The following is a 26,941-nucleotide window of genomic DNA, read 5'->3' on the forward strand; positions in this document are numbered from 1 at the left end:
TAAGGGGAGGCGACGCTTTTTACTTAAGAGGTGTATTTTTTTTACTCAGATTCTCATGAAATTTGGTGTGTTTATGTATTAGTACCTCAATTACAAGAATCCCAAGTATTATTGAAATACAATCATTAGTTTTAGAGAAAAAATATATAATACACACTGAAAACGGTAAAAAATAGCATCGGCATTCTTTGCTATTTCTTGAATGTTTTTCAACCTACTACTTTGAAAATAAGTGTACATGCTGTAGATGTTTGTAGTTTTTCTTCTTCATGAAACATTTTGGTTATCGTAATTCATATACAAAAAAATAAATAAATAAATATCAATGACAAAAAACTACCTTCTTTTTTTCCTTTCAATTTTTTTTTTTTTTAGACATACATGTAGTTTTTTCAAAATATCTCACAATGAAAAAAAATCCTATGTTTCTTCTTTCCATTGATACCTTTATATCTGAAATTACTTAAGAACTAACGGAGATATTGCGCTCGAAATATCAATAACTTTAGTTTTGAGATATGAGCCGTTTTCTGTTGAGCAGTGCATGTCACGATGTTTGTTGGCTACATGCTTAGTCCCTGGGCAATTCTGTTCAATTCTGCACAGCCAAGGTCATTTATTACCTCATATACAAGCTTGCAGTTCAGCTCAGTGAGGTCTCTTTCCTTCCCAGCATCATCTACCAAGTGACGTGGTGTTACTGGCGTGTCACTGTCACTGTATGTGGAACATGTGACATTGATGTAAGTGTCAAAGCTGTTATTTGTTGACTCTATTTTCTTGGTACCCAGCATTTGGTACATGTTCCTGATACCAGACTTTCAAGGTGTGAATGAAAAATAATGAATCTTTTATCTTCACAAGGAGGAATCTTCCTTTTCAAAAGATGAAAATGTGTATCCATCCTTGTTGTTTCTCGTGACTCGGTTGTTGCTTGTGAAGGTGAAGCTGACAGCTGTGAGATTGAGGGAACAAGCTGAGGTGGTGGTGGTGGAGACGACACGTGTGTGACCGGGGTCAGGTCATGAGTCATGAGTGGGTGGTGGCAGATGTCACTGCGACGAGCGACTGAGATCTTTGCCCTCTTCCTCCCTTCTTCTCTCATTCAGCTTCTTCATTTTTTCTCTTTGGTTGGTCTCCATCTTTGATTGACCACCCATGACTTTCAAAGTTCTAAAGTGCAGGAAAAGAATGGAAAATCAAAAGACTATTAGCTGCAGAGCGCTACATATCTACATTCCAAGATGTCCTGCAAGACACTGCCTGTGACTGCCGACCTCACAGCCTTCTACAAGGCACATAACCTCCCTCTCGCTCTGTCCTGATGTTACCATATGAAGGTTTATAACATAAATACACTAGAAAATAGCAAAAAAAAAAAAATAAATAAATAAAAAACTTAAAAATGCTACAAAATCATAAGCAACGACAAGTCATGTTGCCTACCACGTGGCAGGGCATTTAAAGAGACCTTTAAAGTGCTTAAATAAAGGCGATTTAAACATATAAGGAATTAATATAGGAACTTGCCATTTTCACAGAAAATTAGACATTTCAAGGATAACAGCAGTATTAATAACTCAATTTTGAGGTTTGGGTAAAAAAAATAATTTTTTTGCCGTTGCCTCCCCTTAAACTATTCACTGGGAGATTACTGGTGTGGTTGGAGTGCCACAGTGAGGAGTTAGGTTCACCTGGCTGATGTTCTGGAGAGCATCAGATGTGATGGATACTGGAACTAAAACCAACAAACTTTAAAACTGTGTGAGTGGATCCCATCTCCTCCCAATACATATGAAGAATACTCCATACATGGGTGGATAAGACCCCTGTACAAATTTAGCGGTTAGGGGGATGGGGTGAGAAAAACTGGTGGAGATTTCATAGAAGCTGTTCTAGTTAGAGCAGAGATGTGAAGTTTCCAGTTTGGATCATTAGTAAAAGGACCAAGAATATTCAATGCAGAAGAGGATGATAGCTGAATGTCACTGAAGAAGATGGGATAGTCACTGAAAGGTTGTGTTGAGTTGATAGAAGAAGGAATTGAGTATTTTGAGGCTTTAAATAATACTAAGTTTTCTCTGCTCTAATCAGAAATTTTAGAGAGATCAGAAGTCAGGGATTCTGTGGCATCCATGTGTAATCTGTTTACTTCCTGAAGGGTTTTTAACACAAATCAAGCAGCTTAAAATCAAGTTTTCCTAAATCACCAAACCTCAATAAGAGAAGAAAAGCAAGGATATCAATATATTCCTAAATCATCAAACATGCGGAAAGGAACATGACTGCCTTGTGATAAAGAAATGTTGGGTTAACATATATAAAGACTGCATCCAAGACAAAACAATTCTGTAAAAAGAAACCTTTGGAAAACATATCATATCTGGCAATAAATAAAGTAAAAAGTTCTATCAGTTATTCTAGTGTGTGTTCCAACCTGTTGTATTCTTAGTAGTGTAGGAGAGAGAGTGAGGGGGCTCGAGACATGGAAGCTTCTAGAGTAGTCCCCTGCCAGCGCCACCAATGAGACCCATACTTGAACACATGCTGCTGTCACACTCATACGTTCTGTGCCAAATGAAAGAATAATACATACTAAAACAGGATATAAAAATAATTTTTAATTGCAGCTAGTAGCAGGAATTTTAATTGCAGTCAGTCTTAAATGCAAAATTAAAAATGGAATTCCAAAATGAGTGAAGAATTAATATCTGTATAAGCAACCTATTGATGTAAAAGACACAAAACAATGCACATACGATGATTACATGTGTAATCTAATCATTATAAACACCTTTTTGATTAGGATCACTTACCAACAGCAAAGCGTTTGCTAGGTGATGGCACAACAGAAGCCAAGCTGAGGCGCAGTAATGGGCCACCTTCATGTGGCTGCACATACACTTTGTGCTGTCCAATGCGAGCAATAGTGCCTATGGGTAAAGAAGTACTATATTATTCAGAAAATATACATCATTGTTCATAATAATGCACAAAAACATACCATGAACTCAACAGCTATAAACTGTAAAAGGAAAATTAAGAGACCTGTTAATTCCCAGATCCTCAATTTGTCAATATAGGTTTTGTATCATACAAATATATAAAACTGTGTAATTCAAAACCATGTAAGTCAAAATATCTTAATTTGCCTATGAAATTGAAATCTCATGAATGTAAAGAGAGACATTTTTAATATTACATAACCAGAAATTTTGTAAAATAATAATATTCAACTGCATAAATAGGACCTGTGTTAATAATAATAAAAATATCTCACCAAGCAGTCCTTCCTCAAGTGCTACCTCACCACCCAGTCGTGGTCGCACATCAATACCTCCAATGATAGCCAAGGAGGCAGCAATGCCTGTGGCCTGACATGCCAGACTACCAGGGTGGCAGTCATCAACCTAGCAAAGAAAAATTAATTCACTGATAACAATAAAAGTTTTCAATGAGATAACTGATTACAAATTTGCAAAAATAAGTTTTTATGACTTACTTCAATCTAGGGCATTTATACTACAGATTAACAGTGGATTAGATAAGTTAATTTTATCAGTGTATTACATAAGAGCTTCTATAAGAGATTAAAACTGATCAGAACTCTAATTTTCATTAAACTCATTTGAAGAATTGCAGTACAAAGTAGCATACTTTTAAGCACAAAATAACCTAGATCATTAAAGAAAACTAACATTATATTAATGATTCATTTGAAATGTGTAATTTATCACACATCTCATTTAATCTTAACATGGAAAGACATTTTAACCAAGAGAATTATTTATCTTTACTACCAGGAGACATTGACAGCTTTGAGAGAAAATAAGTATGAATACTCATACTTATCTTTCCTGTAAGAATATCAGGGAACTAAAAGGGATAGAAGCAAGATTAGAAACCTCTAACTGGGAACTCAAGACTAATATTCTTCAATGAGTATGCAATTATTGAAAACTGGTGTATAAAAGAAAGCCTCAAATGAAAAAGTATAGCATATTTCATGGATGTGTAGAAAAGATTTATGAAAAATAATGGCTTAAAATAAAATAAAAAAATATCTATACTTGCAGATATATAAAGAGAGCATTGTCTGAATGCACATTTTGTAGCTCAGTAGGAAGAATATTTTCAGCCCAATACAGATTTTTGAGTTGTTAAGAACATCTTTCATTTTATAATAGCTTCTTCAATTCAGTGTATAAGAAAAAGCAATACAAACAATGATGGAGAAAGTTATCTGTATATAAAATAAATCAAGGCAGCAGAGACAAGGATTTAGTACTCCATAAACATGGTAATGTGCTTTACCATTTACTAGAATGACAAGAATGAAATAATTACAAAATGCAGCATGCAACCTTATATACATAATTTGATATACAGAGAAGTTCCTCAAATTTGTATAGTTATCTCTTGTGCAGTGAACTCAAGAACCTACCAGAAAATAAAATCCATATTCCTTATGAATGAAAAATTTGTATCCTAACCTTCAGATACTTTATAAATGTCGACATTAAGTCTCCCTAAAAGCAAATTTCAATTTTGCTTACATGAATTTTTGCCATAGTTTTCAACAACTCTCAAACAGATAATTGTTTTAAGATAATCCAATTCTAGTTATTTTGAATTGCAATGAGCTGGATTTCAGGCTCTTTATCTGCAAAAGAGTTTTAGCATTCTTCAAAGAAAGGCATTTGCTACGCAATTTATTATTATAGCTAATGAAACACTAACCTTAAACTGAAACTGTGAGAGATCAGAAAGCAGCTGAGCCACCAACCCCAAGCGCTCCACAATGGCTTCATTGATTACACTATTCCACACTGGCAAAGCATGAAGAGTTCGCACCAAAGAAACAATGGCCTCTGAAACTGTGCTGGAGTGGGTAGATGTGATGGCAACACAGCTACCATGGGATTTCTTATCTGTGAAAAAGTACAAATAAGTAATTATGTACATAAGAGCTTATTTATGTCTTTTTACATGTACAAATGACGTGTTGAGAATGCCTCTCAAAAATTGCATGAAAAAACAAAGATAAATTTGGATAATAAATATAATATATGGAGAAAGGATAGGAGAGTAAAGGTGGAGGAGTTATGATTATGACGAAGAAATAAATAAATGTGGATAAGGTTTGGTATGGGAAGAACAACGCAGAAGTGATAAGCATAAGGATAAAAAGTGATGGAAAAGAATTAATAATTATGGTGACCTATGTACCTCCTAAAACAAATTCTTGGACATTAAGGGAATACGACAATATGATCAAGGATACTTTACAGAGTTTGGAAAGTGTATTATCTGGAAAAAGAAAGGTGATACTAGTAGGAGATTTTAATTGTAAGGAGGTGGATTGGGAAAATCTAGTAAGAGGTGTTGGAGAAGAAGCATGGGGAGAGAGATTTCTTAATCTAATGATGGAAAATATGATGGAACAGAGGGTGAAGGAAAATACTAGATATAGAGGAAATGATGAACCGGCTAGACTGGATTTGGTGTTAACAAGAGAAGTGTACCTATGTGGAGATATACAATACAAGTGTCCTTTGGGAAAGAGTGATCATGTGGTTATGGAAATGCAGATAGCAACAACACAGCGAAGGAAGGACGAGACATACAGGAGTGGTAGATTGAATTATAGAAAGATGGACACAGAAAGTTTAAAAAATTATTTCAGAAAATTAGATTGGGAGGAGATGTTACAAATCAGAGAAGTGCAAAAGAAATATGAGATTTTTATGAAATATTATAAAGAAGGAGTTATGAAATTTGTACCAAAGTATAAACCAAGAGAAGAAGGAAGAAAGTCATGTGATGGAGATGGGGAAGAGTGGAAGACGGCCAAGAGGATCATATAAGATGGGTGAAGGAGTAGTGTTGAAAAAAGGTGGAAAAGGAAAAGGATTTGGGAGTGATAATACAAGACCATGGGCAGTTTGAGGCTCATATTGACAAGATGTTTGGAGAAACATATAATTTGATTAGAAATATTGGATTAGCCTTTCATTATATGGATAAAGATATGATGAAGAAATTAATTAGTACGGTAATTAGACCAAGATTGGAATATGCTGGAGTGGTTTGGTCCCCTTATAAAAAAAAGAAGCATATAAGGAAGTTGGAGAGATTGCAGAGAATGGCAACAAAAATGGTTCCGGAATTGGCAAAAATGACCTATGAGGAGAGATTAAAAGAAATTAATTTGCTTACCTTGGAACAAAGAAGAGAAAGAGGAGATTTAATACAGGTTTATAAACTGTTGAACGGTCTGGATGAAGTGGATAATGAGCAAATGATGTTGAGAGGAAAATTTAAATAGAATTACGAGATTGCATAGTAAAAAGATAGCCAAGGGAATATGCTTGAAGGATGTGAAGAAATATAGTTTCCCACAAAGATGTGTGGAGGTATGGAATAGTTTGAGTGAGGAGGTGGTGTCAGCGAGGAGTGTGCATAGTTTTAAAAGAAAGTTTGATGTGTGTAGATATGGAGACGGGGCCACATGAGTATGATACCCAGGCCCTGTAAAATTACAACTAGGTGAATACACAAACACACACACACACACCGTCGCCGTTGCTGAGAGAGGACAGCTCGTCTCCGGCTGCGGACGGGAAGAAGGAAAATACCTATGGTGATACAGGTCCCGGGTAACTCTAAGTTAATGTCCTGTTAATGTCCTACTGTCGCTTATTGTTGAAAGTGAGGGATATGAAGAGTGATCCCTGAGAGGCGAGTGTGGGCGGTGATTGTTTTGGCCGTAATCAGCTGACGATAACAAAAATGGCGTCTAGACAAGCTAGAGACTTTGAAGGTTTTATAACTACACCAAAAGGACTGGAGAAATTGGATATGGATGCAAGATTCCAGGCACTGGAAAGTAAGTTCCTAAACATTTTGTCCATAAAAGAAAAACTGGATAGAGTTCTAGCCGAGAATGATTCGTTTAAAAAAGAGATCTATTTGTTAACTTTAGCGAATAAAGAACTATTGAAGGAAAAAGTAGAGATGGAGAAGGAAAACCAACAACTAAGGAAACAATGTGAAGAGATGAAGTCTAAACTCATGGAAATGGAGATGAAAATATCCAAAGGGGACTTGAGGAAGGAGGAATGCCTTAATCTAATTGATACCAGGATGAAAGAAGTGAACCATGAACATCAGGATGTACAAAGGTTGTTTAGGGAGATAGTAAAAAAGCAGGAAGAGGACAATAAAGGGATTACGCAGAAGGAAATGGTAAAGGCACTAAAGGAAAATGAGTATGTGGTGAGAGATATTGCTGAAAAGAAAAAATGTGTGATCATAATAGGATTGCGGGAAGAAACTAACAGGAACTGGCAGGACAGGAGGGATAAGGAAAATGACAGGATTAAGTCTTTACTGAACAAGATCTCTGTGGAAGAAGAGGACCTATATACTGAGGTAGAAGAAAGTGTGAGATTGGGAGCTTTTGAGGAAGGCAAGAATAGACCATTAAAATTGAAATTAAAGTCTCAGGTGGCAGCGGAGGCCTTGTTGAGGAGGGGCTGGAAACTTAAGGACTCTGAGGAAACCAAAACAATTTACATAAGAAGAAATATGTAACAAGATGAGCGAATGAAAATGAAGGAGCTTGTAACTGAAGTGAAGGAGAGGAATGACGAAAGAACAGAGGAGGAAAAGACCAAGTTTTTTTGGAGGATGAGAAATGGGAGGCTAAAGAAGTGGTGGATAAAACAGACGGAAAAGGCATTACATGGAAGAATGAGACTAGGAATGGAATAAAAGTGACTTACACGAACATAGATGGATTTCTGTCTAAGAGGCTAGAATGTATGGATTACCTAAGAAATAACGAACCGGACATAATGTGTGTGGTGGAAACAAAGCTAAGGCCTGAAATAAAGCTAGATTGGTTTGTTGTAAAACACTACAAAGTATGGAGAAATGATAGAAAAAATAAAGGAGGTGGTGGTATAATGGTTCTTACTAAGGAAGATCTGATAGTGAAGGAGATGAACTATAGTAAGAGAAATGAGGAAGTGATAAGTATGCTTATAACAGATGGCAAGAGGGACATTAATATTATAACAGTATACATACCACCCAGAACCAGTGCTTGGGAATATGAACAGTACCAAATGGTGATGAAAAATACTCTAGACAGAATGAAGCAAGAACTCATCAGAAAGGATAGAGTGATGATAGTTGGAGACTTTAATTGCAAAGAAATAGTGTGGGAAGACTACGAAGTAGTGAACGGTGGTGAGTGGGCAGAAGAATTGTTAACCCCTTCAATACGGTGACGCCTATGTGGCGTGAAAGTGAGTGGTGGCCTACATAGGCGTCATATTTCTTTTCTGAGCTTTCTTCAGTTCAGTTGTCCCGTATAGTGTGTCGGATATCAACTACACACGCCGTATGCAAAGGGGTTAAAGGTAGCAACAAATAACTTGATGACACAGTGGGTGAGATCACCAACAAGGTGCAGGGGACAAGATGTTGCAGCAAGGTTGGATTTGGTATTTACCAGGGGAATTTCTCTAAAAGAGGAAATTGAACATGAATGTCCCTTGGGGAAAAGCGATCTTGATGTCCTAAGCTTTGAGCTGGATACGGAATTAAGCACAAATAAGATTGTGGAACGAAGGGAGGAAAAATTAAATTATACTAGGGCAAATTATAACCATATAAGGGAGTTCTTTAATGAAATTGACTGGTCCGTGGTATACCAGGAAAGGGATATGCAATTGAAATACGATAAATTTATGGATTTGTACAACTCTGCTGTGAAAAGTTTGTGCCATATCACAGAAAGAGGACTTTAAATAATAAACAGTGGTTTAATAGAAATTGTGAAGAAGCAAAAAGAACAAAGAAAAGGCATGGAAGAAACTTAAGAAAAACAGTGATGTATTATCAAGAGAAGTCTACAAAACAGCAAGGAATAGATATGTTGAAGTAAGGAGAACAGCACAGAAGGAATATGAACAGAGGGTGGTGGAAAACTGTGATAGTGACCCAAAAATATTTTACAAATTCATAAATGGAAAACTAAATAAAAGGGAGGCAATACAAAAGGTAAAAAACGGGGAAGAAGTATATGAAGATGCTGGAGATATAACTGAAATTTTGAACGACAACTTTTGCAAAGTGTTTACAAAGGAGGAGCATTTTATGGGAGGAAGGCCTATGGAAATAAAGGAAATGCAGGACATCATGGTTACTAAGGAAGATGTAAGGAAAATTATAAGCAATCTGGATATTAATAAATCAATGGGGCCTGATGGCATATCTGGGAGGTTGCTAAATGAATGTAAGGATCAATTGTTGAACCCCGTATTTGATATTGTGGAAACCTCCATACGAACAGGATTAGTCCCGAAAGAGTGGAAAAGAGCTGACATTGTGCCTATATATAAGAATGGTAGTAGAATGGAACCGCTAAATTATAGACCAGTATCGTTGACTAGTATATTGTGCAAGGTATGTGAAGAAGTAATTAAAGCTAAATGGAGTGAGTATCTAGAAAGTGAAAACATTCTGAGTGAAAGGCAGTTTGGTTTCAGAAAAGGAAGATCGTGCGTATTCAATTTATTATGTTTTTATTCAAGAGTGACTGACATACTACAACATAGAGAGGGATGGGTGGATGTTATCTACCTGGACTTGAGAAAGGCCTTTGATAAAGTACCACACAATAGACTAATGTGGAAACTAAAGAAGATTGGAGGAGTAAATGATAAACTAGCAAAATGGATGGAAAATTACTTAATGGGAAGAGAAATGAGAACAGTGGTGAGAGGAAGGAAGTCCGAGTGGAAGAAGGTAACCAGTGGAGTTCCACAAGGGTCAGTGTTTGGTCCCATCATGTTTTTGATTTATGTTAATGATATGCCAGTAGGAATTGACAGTTACATGAACATGTTTGCGGACGATACTAAAATTATGAGGAGAGTAAAGAATGTGGAAGATTGTAACAAGTTACAGGAAGATCTTGATAAAATATATGAGTGGAGTAAGGAGTGGCAGATGGAATTTAATATAGACAAGAGCCATGTTATGAAAATGGGAAGAAGTAGATACAGAACAAACAGGAATTACAGGCTGGATGATGAGAAAATTAAAGAGACCAATGAGGAGAAAGACTTAGGAGTAACCGTGCAAAACACCTTGTCACCGGAGAAACATATTAACAAGATTTTTTTGAAAACATACAACATGCTTCAAAATATTGGCCTTGCATTCCACTACCTAGATGAAGGAATGATGAAGATATTATGTACCTTAATAAGACCCCAGTTAGAATATGCAGCATGTCTGGTCACCGCATATGAAGAAAAATGTGAAGAAGGTGGAAAGGATACAGAGGCTGGCAACAAGGATGGTACCAGGACTCAGAGAGTTAGACTATGAGGAAAGACTGAGGAAGCTGGGGCTGACCACATTAGAAGAGAGAAGAACAAGAGGAGACATGATAACTATGTATAAATTGGTGAACAAGATTGACATACTGGACAGAGAGTTGATAAAGGTGACCACAAGTAATCATCTCCGAGGTCATGGAAAAAAGCTAATAAAGGACATCTGTCTAAATGGCGTGAGAAAATACAGTTTCCCGCATCGTAGCATTGATAAGTGGAATAAACTGAGCAGTGATGTCGTTGATGCGGTGTGTGTCAATCAGATGAAAGAAAGATATGACAGGAATGGACAAGGAGACTGGTCACAGAGAGCTTAGCTCGGGCCCTGTAATACACAAATAGGTAAATAGAAATAGGTAAATACACACACACACTAGAAATGAAACTATATGCAAAGAAATTTTAATTAAGACATGGTAAAACTAGCAAAAGATAAAATTTAATTCCATGCTTGTTAAAGTATTCATCTTCTTTTACAAAGATCATCCAGAATCTTGATATCATTGCATCACACATCCTTCCTCAAGATAAAAAAAAAAGAAAGTTAATGCTTACTAGTGGCTGAGATAGCTGGATCATTGGCACATGTGAGGATGGTGTTGCCTAAAAGGGAAAAGATGCGATCCAACAATGCTTGTCTCTCCTCCAGGTCATCAATGCGGTGAGGGAGCACAGATGTTAGTAGTCGCAAGGCAAGGATCTATGGGAAAAGGGATAATTTCATAAAGAATGTATAAATCATTCTTGTGTATTTGATATGAAACTTCAAGAAGAAAATATCACAGGTAGTGTATCTTAAATAAATCACTATCAGATCAGAAATCAACTTATTTTCTTAGAATTTCACAAAATGATCACTATTTATTTAAAAGCATACAATACACTGACACACGTCATTCATACTCTTAGCCCTGTCCGCTCTCGATGGAGGAACAGTCTTGTGGCCCAGCATACAACACCCCAAGAGTCCAGACACATTACTGCTGGCTACAAATGCAAAGCATTTACCGGTTTTAACTTACCCTTCATCATGAGACTGTTCATTATCTTATACCTACTCTTATTATGAAATTACAGCAGATGCAAGGTCCATCCTATGAGTATACAATATCCTATTCATGTCCAAATATAAAAAGGCCCTACCACATCTGCACAAACACCTTCCCAAGGTTTGACAAGATTACTTCCTTTTTCATGCACTAACCACTGTTGCTCTTCATTAAAATTCTTCATGTACAATCACTCTTACTTACTGCACAGTCATTCTTTTCTCCTTTAGTGCTCTCATCACAAATTACATTCACTCTTGGCATGGTCTTCCTTTTTCACCCTGCACATCTGACTACATTTTTCTCCTTACTAGTTTATTGTTCTCCATTCTCTCCAACCTCCAAACCATCAAACCAGATGCTGATCTGCCTCACAAGTCAACTCTCTCAAAACACCAGTTCTCACTTAATTTTTTATTCTACCCCTATATGTTGGTAGTCACACATGAAGAACAAAACCTGTGATTGTATCCATTCTATGTAATCAACTTACACTTTACTATAAATTATTTCTGCTTGAAATACTTGTTTAAAGGCATAACACAAAAAACTTTTCTTTCCATTTCTTACAAGAATAATTTGAAAGTATTGAACACCTGTATCAAATATATTAGTATTACGTTAACAAACTATCAAACATTATACAAAGAACATACCATAATAAAAATATTACATAAAACATCTCACAAAATTGGACCCTTCTGAGACTTCACTGACCCTGCGGTAAAGAGAAGCTGGTCCTATGTAGGTTTGTGCCAGATTTAGCAGTAAGTTGACCCATGGAGGTGTGGCCAGACTCCTGCATAGCACTGGAGAGCAGCTGACTGAACGTACAAGACCAAGAGTGCACCATGAGCTGTGCTGCTCCTTCAAAAGGGCATCACACTCCTCTGACTGACTTGTTCCTGCCTGGAGAGAGAAATTTCAAAGATAAATAAATAATCACATATAAGATCATTAATAATCATAGTGTAATGCCCTGATCATAGATTAAGTAATGTGGAGAGAGAGAGAGAGAGAGAGAGAGAGAGAGAGAGAGAGAGAGAGAGAGAGAGAGAGAGAGAGAGAGAGAGAGAGAGAGAGAGAGAGAGAGAGAGAGAGAGAGAGAGAGAGAGTGACAGCATTTTACCCTAAAGTCAATTACCACTTTACTGACATCTTATGCAATATCAGTCTTCTTTTGCAATGACCAAAATTGCATTTAAAAATACTAATTGATCATGACCTTTCTGTGCTCTCCTTCACATCTGTGAACTTTCTTCCATATTAAAATGGCTATCAGTGCAGTACATTTGATGGTATCAGGTGCCCAAGATAAAAAAGAGATGCTTGTACCATTCCAAGAAAAACTTGTCTCTGTTGGGTATCATTATTTTGATGTCTACTATACAGTGGATATGGATGAGTAGTAGGGTGGAGACTCAATACTCGAACGTCTAAATAGTCAAACTTTTCAATACTCGAACGCAAAAGTTCAATTTAATACTCAAAAAATACCTGATAGTCAAACACCCACACACGTGTTTGTAAACAAAGACTCCCTGGCCTCCCCACCTCTTCCCTCCGCCAGTTGTGCTGCCGCAGTCGTCAGAATAACATTCTTGTGCATTTTGTCTGTAGTTTATCATTTATAAACTTACATTAACACCAAAGGCTTATCAGTGGTCGTATACAAAGCTCTGTCCTCTCCCTTCTCGCAACTGTCACTGTCTCATTCTGATACTGTATTACCAGTAATACTGGTAATACTGGTATACTGGATGCCGGTGTGCATCCCTAGTCCTGCCGCAGTCTTGAGAAAAACAACATTTTTCTGCATTCTGTTGGTAGTTTTTCATTTAGAAACTTACTGTGGCACTAAAGAGGCTTATTAGTGATGAAAATAAGGAATCTGGGGAGAGTGCAAGTGTTAATGAGCCACAGCCCTCCACTTATGGGTTCAAAGGAATAACACCAGGAGAAAAGTTACAAAGATGTTTTCATGGATGGTGACTCGTCCTCCAATGACAAATGTACAAATCAAAATTATAGAAAAAAATACATCAAAACTTTTATTAACTTGAGGTTTTGCTAGGATGAGAACGAATTACAAAGTACAGGAGCACAATGCAGTTCTCCTCCTTCATTGGGATGGGAAACTTTAGCCAAGATCAGAAAGTCAAGGTCATGCCAATCACTTGGCCATCGTTGTCACCAGTCTGTCCCTCGAAGGAGACAAGTTCCTGGCTATCCCTGCCTTGCCATCCAGTACCAGAGAAGCAATGGCCAGCAAAGTTGAGGAGAGCATCAGACAGTGGATGTTCGAAGACAGAGTTGGGGGTCTCTGCTTCGACAACACTACTTCAAACAAAGGCATCCATGCTGCCTGTTGTACACTCCACTGTTGAACTTGCTATGCTGCCACCACATTATGGAGCTCATCTTGTCCTCAGCCTTCAAGGCCACTTTCAGTGACACTATGCCCACCCCAGATGTTCAAGTATTCAAATGGTTCCAAAAGAAGTGGCCCTCTCTTGTACATGCCAATGTTATGATTATCAACAACTCTCAGTTGGCTGACCATGACAAATGGAAGAGGATGACCCTTGAGGCTCTTGCCAAGGGGGCCAAAATGACAAGAGACGATTACAAAGAGTTTGTGTAACTAACAGCAAAGACCATCAAGAGGGAGGTCCCCACCACCTCCTGCAAACAGGAGCTCATCACCACACATAGTGATCTACATGTTCAAGATCAGGATGTTCAAGGACAAGTTTGAACTAATGCCGAGGGAACTGCGTAGCCTCTAGGAGATGAGTGTGTTCATCATTATAATCTAAGCCCGTACCTGGCTTGAGGTTACCTTGGCCACTCACTCTCTTCCAGGATCTCCACAACTACAGAGACCTCAACTCAAAGATATCGGACGCCAAAGTGAAGACCTTCAAGCGGTACTTTTGGCACTTGGGGAGGCTGACCTCATCCTCCTTGTCTTGTTCAGTGACAAAGTCATGATTGGGGAGAAGACCAAGATGATTGAGAAGCTAGCCATTGAGAAGGACCTTGACAATAAGCGATGGACAACAGTGCCCCAAGATCCTTCTTCAGTTACTTTGAGTGACCTTGTCACCAAGGAGTCACTTTTCTCCTTCACAGCACTGAATTTGGATACCTCATTTCTCCAATCTCCTGTGCTCAATTGGAAGGAAAACAAGGTGCACAACCATGGGAAGCAGACCATTCACCATCTGGCAGTGACCAATGATGCAACAGAATGGGGCGATCAAACTGATCACTGATTATTGCCAGATTCTCACCAAGGACGAGAGCGATCAACAAGCTCTTCTGCAAGCTGTCAAGTCCCACCGACGGCTGAACCAAAACCCTAACTCATCTTACAGAAGAATATACAAATCATTTCAATAGTTATTTCAGCTATTTTCAGTTTTATTTTGAAGAAAGTCCAGGAAATGTGTCATTCCTATCGCTGTTCCTAAGTGTTCCTTGTACAAGGGATCCTCGTTTTTCGACTGTCCGCTGTTCGAATTACTGCCAATTCGAACTCAGTTAATTAATACCCAATCATCAAGGTTCGACCGACTGACTCGTCAATTCGACATTTATATCTCGCATGCCACCCACCCGGTCAAAATCCGCTGCCACCCCTAATTCGCTGCAAACCTGCCAGGCAGAAGTGTAAGCCGATGCAACCCTGCGTCATCGGTAAGGCAGCGTCACATTAGCACTTTTCTGTCAACATTCTGAAGATTGTCAACTTTTGTCGACGCTGGTCGTCACACACAAGCTTGCTTCCGCCTTTGTCGCATTTGTCAACTGTAAACAAACATGGCAGCCCCTTCACCCCCAGCAAGACGTTGCTATTTTTGGCCTTTAATAATCTCTATGAGAAACTCTTCAGACAGCTTTGTCCACTCATAAACAACAGAGCTGCTCATCTTGGCCAGTTGTTCCTTTGAAGTTCTGCCTTGGAACATCGCAGTCTCAGACAAATGTACACAAACAACTTAATTACTTTTCACTGTTAGGCTAGGACAAAAAAAAAAAAAAAATATATATATATATATAAATATATTTACATCTACTTATCAAGATTCTATTGATTTGAGATTATAGCATCATTCCAATTAACATCAAAATGAATTTTATTATAAAAGTGTTAATTAGAAACCATAGATCTTAATTTGACTAAAAATTGACGCAACAGGAAAACGTGCGTTTCGTCTGACTCGAGACGATGGAAAGCCATCTCCAGCCCCAGCCCTAAGAAGCACAATTTCCTGCCTTTCAAAGATAAGCTTGACCTTATAAGAAAGTGTGAGGCAGGTATAGCTCACAGTGTCGTTGCAGTGCAAACGGGTGTCCCTAGATCAACAGTATCAACAATTTTGAAGAACAGGAACAAGTACTGCAAGACTGTTGCGAGTGATTATATTTCCAAAAATGTACTGTACAGCACCCTAATGTGTTTAATGAAAAAAAAAAAAAAAAGTTAGATATAAATAAAACCTTTAATAGTACTGATTTAGTCTAAGTTATTGTTTTTTAGAGGTTATAGTGATGTGTTGGGTGGTCTAGGCTGGAGGTTGGTCCCTATCCCTTCTAATTCTTAAGTATCTTATGGGAAAAATTGCTTCACAATTCGAATAAACGCTGATTCGACCGATGAAAAACTGCCCTAACCCCGTCAAATTTCGAGAATCTCCTGTATAGTGTCAGAGTAATATTGCTCCTATATACATTGCTGTATTGTGAAATGTACCTAAAATAGTTATTTACCTCACTTCAGAGCAAATAGTTTAATTTCTGTGACATTCATAACTGATGTGAATAAATAAGCTTGAGAAATTAACAAGTACCCTGTGTGATCCCTAAATCTTGAAAGATTGACATGAAACTTTTTATGCTTTTTTTTTCTTGCTATTCCTCACAATAATTAATGGTTGCCGTAAGAGATTTCAAACTTTTTTCTTTTTACTCAGCATTTATGTTCACACTGGAAATAAGGCTATAAGTCCTTACAAAACATTCTACTATAACATCAATGTTCTGATATTTGCCTTAAATTTTTCCTTCATGAAAAGGTACACTCCACATGTTCTGTTGTGCAAGCAAGTATTCTTCCTTAAGAGAAAAGAAAAAGTAATACCATAATAGTAAAGTGCACTTGCCAGATTCCCAAGCTATAGGAACAAGGAAGACACAGGGTATCTCAATCAATCACAATGCTCACTGGCTCACTCAGCCAAATGAGAGCCTGGCTACTAATTCAGGCTTTATGTTGTATTGTTTACTTGCTACAATTAGAAGTCTTGCATTTGGTCCCTTTTTATTTGTTATAAGCAAGTGGTTCCTGTGCATAACCATGACCATAAAAAAAAAAAAAAAAAAAATTCTGAATGCAGTGATAACCCCAAATAAATGCTCCTCCCTCTATTCTACCAGCTAGTTTACCTGTAGAATGGAATGTAGAAGAGCAGCTACTGTTCGCACACTGGCAGGAGACATAGTGTGAGAAGTGAGGCCTGTAGAGATGGTGAGTGAGCGAAGCAACTGCAGACAGGAATCTCTAAGTACCAAGATAGGGTGCTTCCGACTTAGGCTTGATTCTGTCACTAAAGAGAGAGAGAAAAAAAAAAAAAAAAAAAAAACTTTTAGTAGTGAATGACCTAAACAAAAGAACATATAAATTCTTAATGAAAGTAATAGCTTAGTGTTTGAAGTGTGACAAACTATAAAGAACAGTATGGTAATTGAGAGACGGAGGTAAAAATAAAAAAATGGTACTACAAAGCTGTAAGGTTTTCACCAAATAAGTATAGAAAAAAAAAAAAAAGTTCAAAATGCAGGTTGCTACTAATGCAGGAGGGAGGTTCCATTGATGGCCTGCATTTGACGTGATTTGTATAGAATTATGATGAAAGTAAAGGCAGAAAATTACTATTGTTCCAACTTTGCTGATATGGGAAGTTATGAAACTTTATATTTCTAGATTATTTACTACACTCAAAATTTTTCATCCACATGCCTGAAGGTAGAAAATACATAGAAGTTCAGAAAACATCAAAAGGTTAATGAATAAAAACTACAGTATGATATGAAAAAAAAAATCACACAGCTGATGAACACTCACTGTTGATACCACCTCATATATACAGCCAATGATTCACACTCCCATTACATTATTTATGATAAAACAATAATTTTCTTATCAAAGCAAGGGCAACCTCATTGCTGCATGTCACAAGAGAACTGCACAGTTGCTAAGCACACAAGCATAGATCAGTCTCTGAACTTGCATCACTGTGGGTGGCAGCAGTGGCAGTAGCCCACTCCCTATCCTCAGTCAGTCTCTAAGCTAGCATCACTGCAGGTAATATGGATATTTGCAGCCCACTCCCTAGACCTAGACACTAGATAAACTAGCATTACTGCAGGTGACAGAAATGATGGTGGCAGCAGACTTCCCTACAGCTTGTTAAGGCCTATACTCATGTTAGGATTTTAAGTTCCCTGTCTTAAAGTATGACTCAGAGGCAAACTAATACTGTGTGATAAATGTGATTCACTTTAGTATATTGCACTTTACTGGTAACTTCACTATAACTAATGCTTAAGCACGTCTGAATACACCAGTCATTTTCACAAAATATATAGCAACATTTCTACAACTTACATTTAAGAATTTCTCCTGATTTTATTTCCAACTTTCCAAACTATAAAGTCTTGTAAGACATTAAATGGTATACATATTATGTATATCATATTCTATCATAAATCATGATTTTATCATTCTCCTTGATATTTTTCTTTAGAAACTGGGATTTAAGTGGGTAATTTTCTTATTCGAAAGGTTTATTGGCCTTGACAATGTATAAACCATTTAATGTCTTGCAGGATTTTATAGTTTGAATACTTGGAAATAAAATCAGGAAGAGAAACTCTTGCCCTCTTGCATATGAAAAAAAGAAAAAAATGAAGAGAGGAGAAATCAAAATTTGTATTGTAATTTAGGACTTCTCATGCAAACATTTTGTTTAAGCATGTATTTTTCTTTTTATTATTTTCTATTGCAACTGATTTGATTATTTCATTCTTTAAATTTAGCCTATAGATATTCAGCATGAATAAAATTAGTTAATTATTTCACTTATTAAATTGCATCCACTAAAATCCCGTAAAGAAATGTTGGATAATTATCTAATCAGTATCAAATAATACCATGAAGACACACATTTTCTATGAGATTTGAATACAAAGAAAGTAAAGACTCAGCTGTCATGTGTTGCAAGCAGCAATAGCAAGGCCTATGATCCATCATACTGGCATAAGATTTCAGTATTTTTGAAAAATGCATTGACATCACTAGCAACACTGCTAAATCTGAGTCCCTTTCAAATGTACTAAGTTTTAAGAAGTTGGGTGTCCAGTACTGTTGCCTCTGTCCATTTCTTTCTCCTCATAATTGTCTGTTCAATGCAGAGGCCTTATCTAGACCAGTATGGAGTATACCTCTAACATGTGGAGGGCTCCAGTCACATTGTTTTCTTGACAAGGTAGAATAAAAAAAACTTCTTTCTCATCAATGCTATTCTATGACTGATTCTCTTCAACCTCTTAATCTCATATTCTATCAATATTTTCATGATGACTACTCTTCTGAAATACCAATGTCAATGCTCCTTTCCTGTAACCTCCCTACACAAGATTCTTCTTCATTTACTCTCATCTTTATTCTGTCCACCTCCCTAATGCAAGAATGAACTGTAGCTTCAGACTCATATCCATTTTACAGGCAAACTTTGAAATTCTTTGCCTTTCCTTTGAATTTACTTCTTTTAAGACAAGTCTCAGGGTACCTCAATTTTTTTTTTTTTTTTTTTTTTAGGAGGGAAAGACAATTAGCAGGCTTTCTTTTCTTTTCATGAAATGATTTTTGTTCTTGGTCTGATGTTACTGGGCAATGAAAAAAGGTATCCTCTTGTGAAACTTCTCGGTTCATTCCATCTTATTTGTCAGGTCCTGTGACTTCACAAACTAAAACATCTTTATTGTATTGCATATCTTTCCATCACAGGTCCTAAAACTTTAGATAGTGTTCATACTTTCCCTTATTTTCACATGTTAATTCATTTTTCATCTTGCATAGATTTTATCAAAAAGTAACTTTATCCATAAATATAATTATCATGCAAACTTTGTAATATCTATCAATTTCCATTCATTATGTTCTTTCAACCATATAGAGTTCACTCTCCTAAAACTAGTTTTCAGTAGTGCTGAACATCTAAAATACTTGAACCAAAAAAATGAGAATGAACATCACTTCATTCACAACTTCTTGGAAAATTGATTCGCAGACATATGTCTAACCCACAGAAAAAGAAAACACTGATGTTTGAACTGTCATGGCATGTTACAGTTGAAACTTGTCATGTATTCAGTCCACAGAGATGCTTAAAAAACGAATTCTCACACCTGGTCACCCTATTCCCTGCCAACACCCACAAACCTTAATAACACTAAAGAAAACATTTCCTAATACACTGCTTATAACCATGAACACAAATTATATTCTACTGACCAATGGAAAAAAGAGTGAGATATTGATATGGCACTGCTTTGTTTGTTGTTTTAAGATTTTTGAGGTCATTCCTTTAAAATGAACTTCAGGAATGTGATGCCACCTTAATAATCTTCCTTACATAATACTTATATAATCTGTTCTCCAACAAGCCAAAAACTCTTTCACTATAGTAAAACTAAATTGTACTAACCCGTAGGGCTAGGCCTATAATCCGTGCGATGCTGCCATATTTCTCATCACTTCAAGGAAAACGGAATAACTGTTCTTTATTCATTTTAATGCATGACTTCGCAAAAAAAAATATAAGTGATGGACAAGACATGCAGATGCCATAGGTAAATTAAATACAGTAAAGGTGCTGGTTATAAAAGTGAAAAAGAGGCTAATAATTTACCAAACATTTACTATTATGTCCTCTTGAGATACCCAGTGTAATATAATGAGTGGGGAAAAGAAACGCTGATAAGGTTGTGTTGCTGTTGTGTATATTTTGTTTGCACTGGAACAAATCATCTTCACTCTGCCTTCAGATATACCAGTTGCACCTGCTGTTCTCTTCCTCGCTTGATTTATTGGTAAAAGTGGTCCTTGCAAGCTTTATCTATTAATTCTGTAGACAAACTTCTTGGTTTGGCTGTACAACACACACACGAGGAAGTGTCGGTGTGTCCTTCCATAGTGGCGACCAAATGAGAACCGAGTCGATTTGCATCTGCGTGGTGACCTGACTCCTCCCCCTTCCCCAGGGGAAATCCCGCCTTGGGTCGAGTGGCAACATCGCCTGTCCTGACATACCACATCGTCATACATGTCCATGAAATACCTTCGTTTGACTTGGTATATAACACTTATTTACATCACCTGCTATTAATGAAATTATCACAATATTCTTTGAATGCTGTTTGTTGATAATTCTATGATTAAAGAACCATGAGTAGTATAGGCTGAATGTTTTCGGGTTGGAAATCTGGCAGAATGGCAAACAACACCCTATGGGTCAGCACAATTTAGTTTTACTATAATAGTGTCAAAATATTTTGAGATCAAACTACTCTCAAAACTTCTTGCACCTAGCCCCAAAAAACATTAGCAATAAATTTATTTCTTCATCTTTCCCTCCTTTACTTCATCTCTTCTATTTCTAAAGCTGAACTCTTTTCTCAAACTTTGGATGATTCAGAACTTGTTCCTCCCTCTTACCCCCTCCTCTGACTACTTTAAGTCAAGTCAAATCATATATCAATCAAATTTCTGATTAGGATAGACCAAACTTAGTAGTGTTCAATACCTCAAAAACTCAATTCCTCCTTCTATTAACTACACACAACCTTCTACACAACTTCTTCAATGATACTTAACTGTCTCCCTCTTCTACACTTAACATCCTCAGTCTGTCCTTTACTTATAATCTAAACTGGAAACTTCATATCTCATCTCTAGCTAAAACACCTTCTATGAAATTAGGAATTCTGAGTTGTCTCCACCAGATATATTTTCTTAAGGCCATGTATGATTAAATAGAGGCTTATTTCCAATCTATAACTTAAGATTTTCAGTTATAATGGAGGAGCATGAAAGTAACACAAGATTTTCTAAATTTTAGCCAATGAAAATTATATATGTTGAATCAACCATACTTAGATACAAAAGCTGATTTTGAATTAACTATGAAGTTTGTCATAGCACTGTATCTCACTACCAAGACATTTTGCTCAAATATTGAAAAAACTCTGAATTAAAAAATATTGAAACTGTAACATGGATTTCTTTTTACAAATGTTCTAAAGTAAATAGGAAACAAAGCCTGTCATTGAAAGGTCGGCAGCCAGCCTCATTTTCCCATCACCTCTCTTCTAGACTTTTTCCTTCCTCCTTCATTTCCTGTTCATATCTGTTGTTCTTTCATATTCCCAGTCTATATGTGATATGTAGCAAAGTGTTCACACTGGTTGACCAGAAGAGCAATAAGCCAGCATGCAAGCCTTCTGAAAGCAGTGTGGCAATTGTGCCTCACATACCAGTGGAGACCTGACGTGACTGGCGGTTTTGAAGAAGATTCCGCATGGACCACAAGGCTTAAATATAGAAAATTACTTGTGTGACTATACCTCATCAAAAAACAAGCAGTTAACTTTTACTGCTTATGCCAAAACAATAATTTCACTAATGATGTATTAGATGTTAAGAGACCAAAAAGTGATAGAAATATACAAAGCAATTTGTAAAATTTCTGAGAAAATTTTCAAATTATAAATACCAGATGATTGTGTTATGTAGCAGTCATTATAAAAAAATAGGAGCATACAACTGAAAGCTGAATTATCAGTGACTCTTTGTGATGTATAAGAAATATCATGACAACCAATGAAACATGTGGTAACATTTTACCAGAAGGAAATAAATATCTGGTGATATTTCTGACATTCTCAACATTAGGGATAAGGCAATTTAACAAAGTAATATTTACTCTTAACAAATAAATATTCCTTTGTAAATGCTGATATTTAATTTTTTGACACTTTCTATACAAAACAGAGAAACTGTTAATGAAAGGAACATAATGGTGAATTACTACAACCATTCAAATGATAACTCTTGGAACAATCATAACAATATCTGTGTCATCTACCTTGAAATTAATTTAAGACAAAATTATTCCCCCAAAAAGGCTTAATTAAAATAATAAAAATGCAATAGAATAAAAAAAGTGCTGAAAGTATAAATAATTTATCAAACATACAATCCTGATTAACAGGGCTTGCAATAGTACCTAATACAGGCTGCAACATTAAATTACTTTCTTTAAAGTAGGCTACTAAAGTATGTCTTATTGTGATAGATAGAAAAATAAACAGATAAAAAATAATGTGAATGACTAACATCACCATTCAGTATGTGCATTAATACAAATACAGTGGTTTCTTGAGTTATGAGTTTAATTTGTTCCATAATGTAGCTCTTACCTCAATTTGCTCATAACTCAAATAAATTTCTCCTATTTAATATTAATCAAAATGTCATTAATCCATTTCAGCCTCCTAAAAAACAATTCTTTGTGTTTTTTAGCTAAGAGAAAGGTACTTATAAAAAACAAATAATGTATAAAAACATGATAAAACATAACAAAAGAGAATGCAAATAAACTGGTTTTATAAAGTATATTTTCCTCAGAGATCAGATGATTTGAGCTCTCTCTCTATCCCATTCCTCTACAATTTTCTTCAGAGACCTCAGAGGGGCGTGACTTGACCTAAACAACACGCCCATCCAAAGTACTGTTCACCAATCAAATACAGGCCCATGTGAAGCCCACGTGTGGTACAAGAACAACAACAGCAATTAACTGTTGTCCTATCATGGGATGTTTACCTAGTATCCTGGCCTGGGTCATTAACTGTTTCCCATGTTTACCATGTATAATTGATCATGATAGGTATCCTACAAGTCAAACTCTTAAAAAAAATTTCTTAGTGTGTCCTCTCAATGATGACTCAAAGTACTACATAATCTTCCATACTGACCTTGCCTTTAACTTGTAACAGATTAAATACCCATTTTGAGATTATTCTTGGTATCTTTTAATATGATAGATCAAATGTTGATTCCATGATACACAAGGCATCCGACAAGTTAAGATACATATTTCAGGATTTGATAGTTCAAATAATTCTAAGTCAAAAATACTCTATAACCATACGCTGTGTTTTACCTGTATTTTCCAAGAAATTAATAAAGGAGTTGTGTGGAGTAGGAACTTCTGTTTCCCTCCCTCCATCTCTCCATCCTCCCAACTTTGCTAGGTACTCCAGTGGTGCTGTGCGGCATTAAGTGATTTATTTATTTTTATTTTTATTATTTTTTTTTTTTTTGCGTACAATGTACAGAGTCAAAGCCTTACAAGAAACAGAAAGTGACAAATCATATTTTTGTATGTGTCAGTGAGGAAAATATATAGGTAACACACCTGGCATCTCTGCCAGTTTTTTTCACTCCCCCCTCCTCCTCCACCAACTGCTACTTCTGTACAAGGGCCTCATCTGCCTATGTATGGAATACTCTTTGCATGTATGGGGGGTTCCACTCACACAGTTTTATTATATAGGGTAGAATCAAAAGATTTTGTCTCATTTACTCCACTCCTCTGACTGACTGTCTTCAGCCTCTTTCTCACTGCTGAAATGTTGCATTTCCTATGATCTTCTACCACTATTTTCATACTAACTGCATGCCTCCCCTCCTCCAGCAGCCTCACTGCACTTCTTTCTCTCATCCCTATTCCGTCCAACTCTCTAATGCAAGAGTTAACCAGTACTCTCAATCATTAATACCTTTTTCTGGTAAATTCTGGAACTCCCAGCCTGCTTCCTATGACTTGACTTCTTTCAAGAGGGAGGTCTCTACACATTTATCCCTGTCTTTGGCTAACCCTTTCAGATCTATAAGGGGACTGGTAATTGAGTGGGCCTTTTTCTTAGTTTTCCCTTCTTACATAAAAAATAAAATATAAAAAAAGTAGTTCTTAAGCACTAGATGGCAACTCACTCACTTCATGATGACCCAGTATTCCTGCTACTCCTGAAGCATCTCTTTAGATTATATGACGTTCTTTCTAAATGATGTTCAATTATGTTTTGTTCCTTGAATTTTGCCCCTTTATATACTATCTGTATTTGTATTCTTGTATTAAAATTATTACAAATTGTGCAGGTACCTAACTTTCATCAATATTGATGAAATGAAGGGCTTCCCTCATGTCTACAAAGAGGTTATGCATACTCAATACTTTACCATCATCTTTTCATGATAATTTATTATTACTAAATATTCCTATATCTTTCTCTTAATCACATTCCCTTAAAAAAGTTAATTCCAGTTTATAATGCAAGTAATGGCTCTTACACTTACAAAATTTCATTAACTGGGATTCTGAAGCTTACTGAATTTTGACCAAAATTGATAACTACATTCATAAACTTTTGATAGATTCTTAAGCATTTCCTTGTATGACTTTAAAAATTCCTATCATTTGTATTTTGGCATTATCAGACATAATATTCTTGTAACTCTATTGCATTTTTGTATAGGTATATGAGTAAATTATGCAGTATAGGTAAGCTAGAATTGTGATTGATGTCTACATTTAACCCTGTGAGACAATTTTCTAAAAATAAGTATTTTCTTGTGCATATTGTTTTTATTTCCCTTTTCCATGAAAGATCTGCATTTATTGATGTAAGTTTCTCTGTCTACTTTCTTTGGATTTAAGTTCCCATGATAACATTTTGTAAAGTTACATTTATCAAAAAGCCTTCTTAAGATTACACACACATTAAAGCAGCATACAAACTATTTCTATTTCTTAGGAGAGAGAGAGAGAGAGAGAGAGAGAGAGAGAGAGAGAGAGAGAGAGAGAGAGAGAGAGAGAGAGAGAGAGAGAGAGAGAGAGAGAGAGAGAGAGAGAGAGAGAGAGAGAGAGAGATTCTTACAAAACCAAGATTAGTGCAAAAACTCCAGTGTATTGAGAATCACAATGATATCAATTTAACACTTTTTTTTTTTCGTATTCAGGAATATTTTATAGCTTTATCAATTTTGTTTATGCCAGACCTTGATCCTTCCCCTCCAATGGATGACAAAAAAAAAAATAAAAATAAAAAATAAAAAAAAATAAAAAAACACCATTATAAAAGGAAAAAACAAATGAAAATAATGGAACTAGTGCAAGCCCTGAATATTAATTAAAAAAAATATAATGTATGTATGCATTTATGTACGTACAATATAATACATTCTTTGAAAATTAAATGCAATACATGTATTGTATAACAATATAGACATTTTTTTTTTAATTTCAAATGTTTTGAAAAAAAAAATAAATAAATAAAAATATTTATAGAATCAACAGAAAGGCAAATCCATTATAATCTTAATTACTGAATATGAAGAATAATTGCTAGTAGCTTCATGCATGAAATATGAAAAAAGTGCATACTGAAGCTTTGCCTTTTAACAGAAAACTAGCATACTTTAGAGACAGTCTAGAATGTATAACAACAACAATGCTAATTATTTATAAAGCTAACTCTGAAAAAAAAAAAAAAAAAAAAAAAAAAAAAAAAACTATTGAAAGGAAGTCCCACCATACAAGTATTCAGAAATCAACAAACAAATGACATGTGCCATGTTTTTGCAACAATTTTATGATCCAAATTTCTAAGAGTACTGGTAAAATATCTATAACTTATTCAAATTATACCTTAAATCTAGAAGATCACTCACCATAATCATGTTTTTTTTTATTCATTTATGTATTGCTAACATGGTACCAACATTGTAACCAATGAGGTTTATTTGAGCTGAGAGGTTGCAAAATTGCCAAAGCATATCCAATAAAAAGAAAGGGACTAACTTTCCTAGAAGCTACATCTCAACTCATCCTTGTCTTTGTATGTTTCACACTATTATGAATCCCTTGCAAGATGAAACTCATTGTTAGAACACAATGACTGGAAGTTATTAATTTCTAGTTTTTTAGCCAGATAACGAGAATCCTGTTCTACATTCATTTTACTCTGAAATAGAAATCTTATAGTGGCCTCAATTTTAGTAGTGAGAAAAATGCATTTATTACAAGAGAAGTGTTAAAGAAGAGTGACAAATGTGTTTAGGGATTAAAATACGAGAAGACTGATTCTTAAAAATTGCCTGAGAGGAAGAGTGGATCTATTTAAGTAACCAAAAAGTATCTTAAGCATAAAAAATATTGAAGAAGGTAGTATGTGGAGAACATATGGTATGCACAGACTAAATGAAATTTGTAAAGAAAGTTGTGAGAATATTTATATGATTTTGATGTGTGCTATTATGGAGATGTGTAACTAAGCATGATTGGA

At 35.9% G+C, this 26,941-nt stretch overlaps 1 protein-coding gene across 4 annotated transcripts in view; it reads right to left on the reverse strand.

Annotated features, from left to right (window-relative positions):
- The window catches only part of LOC123516504 (E3 ubiquitin-protein ligase HERC2-like), a 456,561-nt gene that overhangs the window by 175,385 nt on the left and 254,235 nt on the right, over nucleotides 1-26,941 (reverse strand). For 3 of the 4 annotated variants that reach the window (XM_045275907.1, XM_045275905.1, XM_045275904.1), the window contains 8 exons: nucleotides 22,067-22,123; nucleotides 16,916-17,076; nucleotides 12,182-12,373; nucleotides 10,971-11,115; nucleotides 4,741-4,931; nucleotides 3,281-3,410; nucleotides 2,817-2,933; nucleotides 2,438-2,568 (listed from right to left, as the gene is read on the reverse strand). In XM_045275907.1, the coding sequence (XP_045131842.1) occupies nucleotides 2,438-2,568; nucleotides 2,817-2,933; nucleotides 3,281-3,410; nucleotides 4,741-4,931; nucleotides 10,971-11,115; nucleotides 12,182-12,373; nucleotides 16,916-17,076; nucleotides 22,067-22,123 (1,124 nt within the window). The remainder of the gene's footprint in view (nucleotides 1-2,437; nucleotides 2,569-2,816; nucleotides 2,934-3,280; nucleotides 3,411-4,740; nucleotides 4,932-10,970; nucleotides 11,116-12,181; nucleotides 12,374-16,915; nucleotides 17,077-22,066; nucleotides 22,124-26,941) is intronic. The other variant, XM_045275906.1, reaches the window with a different exon arrangement.

Source organism: Portunus trituberculatus, chromosome 41, assembly GCF_017591435.1.
Source record: "Portunus trituberculatus isolate SZX2019 chromosome 41, ASM1759143v1, whole genome shotgun sequence".
In the NCBI taxonomy this organism is placed as follows: Eukaryota; Metazoa; Arthropoda; class Malacostraca; order Decapoda; family Portunidae; genus Portunus; species Portunus trituberculatus.